This window comes from Artemia sp. Qi Xiang Cuo, chromosome 2 (genome assembly GCF_049724085.1).
Source record: "Artemia sp. Qi Xiang Cuo chromosome 2, ASM4972408v1, whole genome shotgun sequence".
In the NCBI taxonomy this organism is placed as follows: domain Eukaryota; kingdom Metazoa; phylum Arthropoda; class Branchiopoda; order Anostraca; family Artemiidae; genus Artemia; species Artemia sp. Qi Xiang Cuo.
Genome location: NC_142795.1, coordinates 46,821,564 through 46,831,198, shown reverse-complemented (window position 1 = coordinate 46,831,198; position 9,635 = coordinate 46,821,564). Strand labels below are relative to the sequence as shown.

Sequence of the window (9,635 nt, the reverse complement as noted above, 5' to 3'; positions counted from 1 at the left end):
ATGATATAAACCATAGAGCCAAAGTAATTTTTCAAATAATTTAGCTTTTCAGTCGACATTTGGGATGATTTCACAAAACAGTTTTAAAGGCTAGAGCTAGCTTTGGTTTACATTATATAGCCGTTTTTCGCCGGGTAACACTCAACTTGCTCCGAATTTTCTCGCATGATCCTGAAGTACTCAACAGAATTGTTTTTAAGAAATGTTTTGTAATATCTAGATTCAGTGGTTCCCCTTTGTTTTGTTTCGCAATGATAAGGAAGGCAATTTTTCTTGAAGTAGTAAACAGAACCTTTGACGTTCTTAGTGTTCTGTTTTTGCAGGGTGAAATTAACCGGCGTCATTATTATTGTCAAAATGGATTGGGTTGTGAATAATATTGTCAGAGCACCACATAAAAAAGATGAATCTACTATTCCAAGGGTTCCTCTACACATATATCTTCTCGACAAACTAAGACAAAACTTGGAGCAGTACGGCGATCATGACTGGCTGGTAAGGAAAGTTATATGCTGATACTTAATTCCATTTCTGTCTTTCATTGTTGTACTTTAAACTTAAGTTAGTTACAATTCATGTCCTCAAATAAAAGTATGGTAATCATGGTTGCAGCGGCAGATGCAACCTAGTAAAGAGCGAACCAAAGCCCATAGTAATCAAAAGTTGAAAAACGTGGTTTCAAAATAACTGTCTTATGAGAAAAAATTGCCATCTGACACTGAATCAGGAATGGTAACTATGGTTTCGGTTGATTTTAGAAGTAAAAGTTTATTGCGAATAGAAATTATGGTGGAAAAAGAGCCTGAAACCACCTGAAAATGACGTTAAATCAAAATAAAAAGTGCACCCCTGGAATCAGCATGGTCCAAAACCTTTTGAAGGATAATACAGTCCCTCAACTTGAACGCCAAGGAAAATGACTTTTTAGCATGGGTAGCACTGATCTGTCTTCCTTTTTTTCTTTCTTTTTTTTCTAGAAGGGCTAGGGGGTGGCCAGAGCACCATAGAGAGGTCTATAATAGCTCATTCAAAAGGGAATTAAATTTTCAAGTGTCTTTTTTAAGCGGCCAAAAAGATTGGAGGGCAAATAGCCCCCCCCTCCCAACAGGCCCCCTCCCCCCCAAACTAGTTCTATAAAAATTTTGAGATAGTTATTTTGTTTAAAATAGTTCAAAAGTCCAATATAAATGGTTTTGATGATGATATGACTCTCCATAGTCCCTGGGGAAGGGCTGTATGTGGTTTCGGGCGTATCGATATCGCATGTATCGGTATGGCGCGTTATGGTATCGCATGTATCGTAACACAAATATCGGTATCTGTATCCGCTGTTGTTTTTTTTCAGTCATTCTCTAGGCTCATTTTTCAAACCATGTCCCGGCAAGGTATCATGGTTGCAGCGGCAGCTGCAACACAGTAGAGAGCGAACCACAGCCCACAGTAACCAAAAGTTAAAAAACGGGTTTTGAAATAAACTGCCTAGTGAAAAAAAATCCCATCTGTCTGACTAAAGAACGTTAACTATTATTTCGGTTTCGTCTTAAGGCTGGACGATATGAAAACCGAAAATTAGCTATACAGAAGAGATTTTACTGCGCAAAAATGGGGCGGTTACCTTTTGATGAGTATAAACGGGTTTAGAATGCGGTCCTTAACGTGACTCTGCAAAATTTGAATAGCAGGGTTTCAAGCTCTCACCTGATTTTAAAAGACAGAATCGCAAAAAAGGTAAAAAGTGGACAGATATGTTGAATTTTGTTCCCCTCTCAGTATTAGCCTTTAGTCAAATTCAGAAAAACTGAAAATTTAAAAAAGAAGAAGGATCAATTAAAGAACAACATAAGGACGTTTGATAAACCGTGGCCAGGAAAGAAGCCACTTATTTGGCGAGGGCGCTGGCAGAAACTCTTCCAGGGGGGCAGACGGCAAAATACCAATGTTGGACAGGGAAAATATTTTAGAGTATTTATTTTTATAGGAATAAGTTTATTTTTAAATACTTTTAGTGAAAAACTCTCAAATAAAAAGAGCAATTAAATTCCATACAAAATGAAACAAAATACAGTAAATTTTAAACAAAAGTTCCTGGCAAAGGATCGCTTTATTTAATCAATAATATATTTAATTATTATGCATTATAATCTTAAAAGAAAGTCTGATTCAAACAAAAATTACAGAAAGATTTATTTCTTCCATAGATTATAACATATGTAGACGTATTTTTATGCAATTTCCTACTCCTTAGAATAGTTTACAGAAAGAGTAGAGATACTCAAAAATCATCCTGCCTGCATAAATACCACGTCTTGATTTTATACAGGCCATGTAAAATGTACCTCATTCATAACAGGACAATTCTCCACCTCGAACTTAAATCCCTTTTATATTCAGGCATTTAAAAACTTACAGAGCAACGAAAGAAAAAACTAAGTTTAAACTTACTATCGAGCTGTCAAATGATCCTCTTTCTCTCTATTAGTCTATTCAGCTAAATAAAATGAACAGTTTTAAACAATTTTTGTCACAGGAGAGTCTTATCAAATAGTTTGTGATAAAAAAAACTGGAAGTAAAAAGTGACTTGGCCAATATCCACCAAAACTAAAAATGAAATTCTCTTGACAATTGCTAAACCGACAGTATTGGCTTTTGTGCTGATTCTCAATATATAAAATTATTTCAATTTATTGTTACCCACCTACAACTAAAAATTTCAGAAAATTTGCCTAGTTTTTGAAAAAAAGGGGAACACCCCCAGAAATGTGAGCGATCTTATTGAAAATCCCTCCATAAGACAATCATGGCAGATAACTATTTGATAGTAGTTTAAAGCTCTAATATTAAATTTGTTGAGTTTTGCATTTTTTTTCACTAATAAAAATCATAGACACCTGTTTTTTGTTTTGTTTTTCATAGAGGTTTTTGCATCATATTGCATTTAGAAGCTCATTTTGTGGAGGCTAATTAAAACGTAAATTGAAAGTTCTTTTTTAAATGACCATATACGTTGGACCAGAGAAAAGTCTAGTTTACTGCCATTTTATGGCACCAAACTACCACTTTACCCCAAAGAGGACAAATTTGCAATCAATTTAAAACTGTTAGAAGTTAATTGATTTAAAAGTACCAATAACTATATTTTATACTTCCCAGTTGCAAAAGATGTAATGCCAAACGGTGGCTGTACTGGATTCAACCAAGTTGATTCACTTTATTTGTAATGAAATTAGGCTACGTTTGGTGATCTGTAATTGCGTATCAGCTAAAATGAGGGGGGAGGGGTGAGTAATTCTTTAGTTGGGGATAGGGTAGATTCCTAAAAAAGTAGATATTAATGAACACATTGCTTACTCTTCATGAGGCTTCAGATAAATGCTAAAAGAGGTAGAGAGGAGTCAGAATTAATTAAAATGTTGCTCTATACAGCTAAAATATTAAATTCCCATATCTATCAGCACAGAGGGGGGGGGGAGAAGCAAGGCAGACCATCATCAGCACCGCCAGTAAATTTCTTTGGGGTGACAAATACTGCTAGGAACTTAGTTTTCAGCAATTTCAAATTGTAATATTTTTTTTTCTATTTATATGAAGTATTTCAATGTATTTAAACAAATGTATGCAATGTATTTATCGATAAGAAATCCCATTGCAGAGCTTGTGATGGCTTCAATTATGTAAAAGATCAAAAGTCTGTCTCATCCTGAAGTCCTTACTCTTTATTGTGAAGTTTGGCTTTCGTCTAAATTTTTAAAGAAAATTTGCAATTGAAAAAAGAAAAATTTTTAAAACCACTAAAAAAACTTCGTTTAATGAGCAGGGTGTTGAAAATGGGGCAGTCCCCCTTATATACAATGTAACTTCAATCTACTTTCAGTTTTAAACTTACTCCCTACTTTAGTTGAAAAATATTTTCTGTTTGTTTAATTAAATTTCATGAAGAGGTAAAGAATTATTAATGCAATGCTTTCTGTAACGCAGAATAAAGATCAACATTTCAATGACCTTTGTTTGGATTTTGATGTTGATCAAATAGTTCATGATAACTGACGGTAAGTAAGGAGAAAATATAACGTATATGAGGGGATTTGCCCCCTCCTCAACACCTCGCTCTTTAAATTGTGTCCCAATTTCCTTCCATTTTGAACAAAATGCCTAATTTTGATCAAATGTCTTTGGTAGAAGGGTAGCGAAAAAAAAAGGCTTGGGAGGGAAACGGGTTGGCATCAATCCCCGTGACTCTTATAAAAAGCACTAAAACTTTTAATTTTTAGAAGAATCAGCACCTTCCAAAGTTTCTACGACAGATCCTTCCATGCAAAAAAGGTTAAATAAATTGAAACCCTATTGATTGAAACCTTACTTATATTGCGTTTCAGAAATTTTTATTGAAGAACGCAAATAATTTCATCATTTCATAACAAAACTTAAAAAGGACTAATTAAATGGTAATAAAATAATTTATTCTGGTACGCAAAATTTGAACACAGCGAGTGGAGAGAAACGACACACCTTATAGAAATAATACGTAAATCATTAGGTCGTAACAAAACATACTGCGCAAAACACATCCTATACCTCTTTCCCTGCATAGCATGATCAAATAGAAAAAAATGTTAGTAACTTAAAAGAAAAAAATACTTTTTTAGTATTAGTTATTCGGTATGGCATCAAAAAAAGATATAGAAACAGTGCAATTCATCTTTTCTTCCAATTGAAACACTTTAACAGGAAAATTCTTATAACACTTCAAAAATTTATATATACTGAGTATTTAGAGTTGCTTCCAATTTAGCTCCGTCCAAAATAATATGAAAATAGGGGTATGCAAGAATTCTACAGTTGAAAGTGCCCCAGCAGGGTTAGTTTTGTGAAAAGATTTGAGTAAACATAAACGTTCCGCAAAAATCTTGTTCTATGGATGGTGATGAATTAAAAGAATCAGTCCTCTTCAAGGTCATGTGGTCTCTCCCATTCTTTGCTTCTTGAAATATCTGCCTCCCATGAAATGATAGCCTCTCTTGAGATAAAACTATGCTGACCTCCCCAAGTGGAATTTAGATATTATGTCTCTCCTCTTTTGGTGCGGAGAATTAGGATAAAAACTTGTTTATCTAAGTTGGCTGTGAAGTTCACTTAGCTAATAGACTTTTAGGTTGAAACTTTCAGGCCATGATGGGGATGTTCAACTGATATAATGGCAATACTTACATACAACTACACTTAAAAAAAAATGTTTGAGATTCGACAAAAATCTTTGTTATGTTTATCAGCAAAAATCACACAAGGGTTCTCGGTATTAGTTAGAAAAACATGGGATTCAGTGGGTAAAATATGTTGAGAATTGGTATTTTTAAGAATAGGATAGCAGGTTCAAGAATTTTCTAATTGAGAAAAATCACAAAACAAATGTATTCCGAAACAAAATGGCCTATAAAAGTTTTATGCAAATATAATATTTATTGACAAATTTTTGGGTAAGCACTTTCTAGACGTGTAAATTAAACTTTTTTCAACTCATATCAACCCAAATTTTATACTCAAAAAGGCAATTAGCTTCTTTTTTTCTGTTGTAATTCTAACCTTTGATTCGGATTACTATATAACATACTAATTTAAACTTTACCTTAATCAAATTCTGTAAAATATCCTAAAAAATTTGATCCAGCACACAAATCAAAACATTATGGATTAATAAAACCTATTTTCGTTGGGAATTATGTTTTTTCTGCTGAAAAATACATAAATCTTAGTAATTTAAAAAATTTGATGGACCCAAAACACAAATATAAATTTCAACGAAAAAATTGACCGGTTTAAATTTAAGCAAAAAATTAGTTGGAAATCAAATTTATTTTTTAGAGTGTACTACCACTCCTACTGTCACTACTCCTACTAATACTCCTACTGCTACTAATTAGGATACTATGGTATTTTGGTGGCATAAAGATATTGAGGTGAAAGTTTCAGGGAATATTGATAAAAATGATTGAACTGAATCAAAAAACACTATTTGCAGGCAAGCTGTTAAAAAAGCCTACCAGTAATATCAAAAGACCGATGTCGTGTATTTAATTGAAAATTTATGGGATATGTTGGGGGGGAGTTTTGACTTACTCAAGAGCAATATGTACATGCTGCAACTGCTTCTTCTGCTGATACTGCTAGTGCTGTTGCTACTACTGTTATTGCTATTACGAATACTAACTCTTTTACTACTACTGTCAACGTCTCTTGATCTTGTACATAACCTCCTTGTACCCTCTCCCCCATTCAGGAGCCCTGTATATGTGTGAAAGATAGATCCCTAAAATGTATATGCGTACGATATTCCCTTTTAATAGTTATATTAATCATTAGAAAAAGTGTACTGAACTGCAGCGTAAAGCATTGTTTTAAAAAAAACCTACAAAGAGGTACGCGATACTATCATATGATAGTAAATATTAATTCAAGCTGATAATAAAAATGCTTGAAATGATAGTAAAAATTGATTAAAGCTGAATTCATTGAACAAAAAATCATTTATCTATACGAAACTAAGTTAATTTCTTCAAAGGAATGGTTCCCGAATGTCCATGCTTCTTGGAACTCTACCATCAACTATTTCTGGCAGAAGTGCTTCAAAGAAGAATCTTTCCAGCTTTGGTAGCATTTTTTGTGACCAAAACTCCTTATCATGAACTATTTGCTCCGTGTATATTGAACCTTTACCAAAATATAATACAGATTATGCAGATTTGATGGCCGAACACTCAAGTTGCATCTGAATCTGGTAAAAACAATTCTGATTTCTCTTTAGTCTGATCTGTCTGCGGTCAACTATCTCAGTGCAATCGGACTTCCATGACTCTAACCATTCAGGAATATAAACCTCTTTTGCTGTTCTGGAACATTAAATCTCTAACTTGACTTTTACACCAAAGTGTAACAGTACTAAACAATCAGGACCAGCCCCCAAAAATGTAAAAGTTGTTTGGATATTTAAGCCAGTAGGCCAGTAAGACTATTTTGCAGTCAAACTTTATTTCAAAAGACGACTTTGCCTTCAGTTCACGGATATGACCGTATTCCATTGCTTTAATTCTGTATTGTTTAGGATACAGAAGTTGTTTCACTACTGGAGCTACTGTCTTAACATGCCGCTTGCAAATAAGCCCTGCTACTGAAGAATTAATTCTATTTTTTCTCTGCAGCAGCCAACTATTGTCGATACAGAGTCCCCGAAGGCGTGTGGCTATTTCAATCTGGCCAACCTCTAATTCTGAATACTGTAAGCCATGCAAAACAACCACTTTGGCATTTTCAAAAGGTTCTGCGTCGAGATGCAGAACAATGGTGTTGAGACCATAGGTTTTATCTCTTCGGCTAGCAATCTTTCCTGAGACACTGCCAAATAGGCGCTTTTTGGCTTTACATTTTTTTTTCCCTTAAGCTAGCCATAATTCTTTCACGTGTAAGTTTTTTCAATTGATGAGTTGGGGTTGCTCCTATGCTTTTCCTAAAAATTTCTTGGCGACCTAAATGCCCCTTTGCATACCGTATTCCTGCAGCAGTAACACGGGTGTTATAACGTCCCCTTTTGCTTACCATTATATTTTTTCCGCCTATAAACCTAGCAACAATAGACATAAAATACTCCGCCAAATTACTTGTGCCATTTCCGATCAGTAAGCGAGCTCTTCTAATGAGGGTGTCAAACGCTTCATATATATGGCTAATGAACGCACTGCTTGGGATTTTTTCAGTTTCAAGTTCCACGATTTTTCCGGATAACTGACAACAAGATGGACACTGTCTGTGGTCCCCACGAAAAAAATATAAAGGAGATGAGTTTAACTCTCTAATCAGATCTTTTGACGACATGGCATGCGTAGTGGTTCGCACAATTGTTTTTCTTGCAGAATCGCACAATTTCTTTATTACTGGACCGGTGCTAAATTTCCAACATTCTGCGCTTTCTTTGCATTTGTTATAAAGCCTCTCTTTCAAACGCTTACAAGCATGATTGGCACATTCAATTTTTTCCACTATCCTACCATATGAAACCTTTGTAATAATTTCTGAATGGGTGCTTGAATCACCAACGGCTATATACATTGTACATTTTAGTTTATTTATAGCTGGTGCATCACAAAATGCCTCTAATAGTATATCTGATTTCATCACAGTGCTAGAGCCACTCCAGTTCATAATACATCAATGTTCAGCAACTGAAGTAGATTCTTGTTGTCGATTTGCCGTGCATATGCAGCAATGCTTGTTTCTAATTCCTACATGTAGGAGTCTTTTTGAGGAGAATCCAATTACAACACCACAACCAGATAATGCAGTGTATCTATTACCATAATTTCGTGTGCACCAACTTCCATCAAATATAACACACATATCGACTATTCCGTTGGAGTCAATCTTTCCATCAGCCTTCAATGCCATTATGCGCTCTCTTTTACTGTTTTCTAGAAAATAATCGTCGAGTATTTTCTCTATGGACTCCCCAATAATGCTTTCGTGCTTGATAAATGTTTTTTGCGATGGGCAGTTAATTCCAATTGTAGAAAAAAGTTCTTGAATCTGGGCATGAGTCATGCTGGCGTTCATAGCAGCAACTACAACTTTTTTGTTGATATTTCTAGACCCCGTTTCTTTTTGCTGGCTCTTTTTGTCCATACCTTTAATTGACCAGACAATTTTTTTCCGTTTCAGACTGAGAAGTTGTTTATTTTAAAGTTATTTTTTTTACGCTTTTTTTATTTTAAAACTGCTATTTTTAGTATACATTTTTAATTTAAATTGAATATAAGTGTGAAGCGTAGCTTCTTCTTGGCAAGATTCACATTGGAAGATAAAGCCGGAGCTCAAACCAACAATTTGCTCTCTGTCGAACTTCATGTTTGAAATGAGATAGAAGTCTTAACACCTACAATTAAAAAAAAAATCATTGGTATAAGCTCCTGTAAATTAGAAGTGTCCAAGCATTCTACAGCTGATAATTATCCCAACCAAGTAAGCTATGGGAAAAGTTTGTGTAAATATTTGCATTCAACGGAAAACACGTTTTACGAATGATTATGATTTAGAATAATTGTTTTCTTCCTCGAGCGTGTTCCCTTACCCTATTTCTGTTTTTATCGGAGTCTCTGCCTCCCCCGATACATTACCCTGTCCTGCGGTAGATTGCTGTACCCGTATATGAGTGGAAGCTAGCTGTTTTGTTCACCCACTTTTATACTAAGGGCGAGGAAGATCCCCCGAAAAAAACAAGGAAAATACCCCCCCCCGCTGCGGGTTGGTTTCCAATTACTTTCGACTTATAAAAAAAGACTAGAAATCTCAATTTCTAATCAAAAGTGCATCCTCCAAAGTTTCTACGACCATGAGGCGGAGGTGGGGATGATGAACGGGCAGTCCCCTTCATATGAGGAAGAAATTCTGCTCATTTCGGGGTTTGATATTACTCTTTTACTTTCATAATAACAGCGTAGACGGATGTATCCCATGAAATGAAGAAAGATTAAATATAATTTTCACATTTTTGATTTGAAAGTTTTTTTTGGGAGGGGAAGGAGGGAGGGTACCCCCCCCCCCAAAAAAAAAGTTCTGAATACGGCCCAAGGGATTATACATCAATCTCTACCCC

The 9,635-nt window shown here is 34.9% G+C and overlaps 1 protein-coding gene across 1 annotated transcript in view; it reads left to right on the top strand.

Annotated features, from left to right (window-relative positions):
* Positions 1-334: 334 nt before the first annotated feature.
* Positions 335-9,635, top strand: part of LOC148955285 (uncharacterized) — a 287,431-nt gene continuing 278,130 nt past the window's right edge. Inside the window, exon 1 of the mRNA XM_089108128.1 lies at positions 335-495. Within this exon, the coding sequence (XP_088964254.1) occupies positions 358-495 (138 nt within the window). The 5' untranslated portion in view covers positions 335-357. The remainder of the gene's footprint in view (positions 496-9,635) is intronic.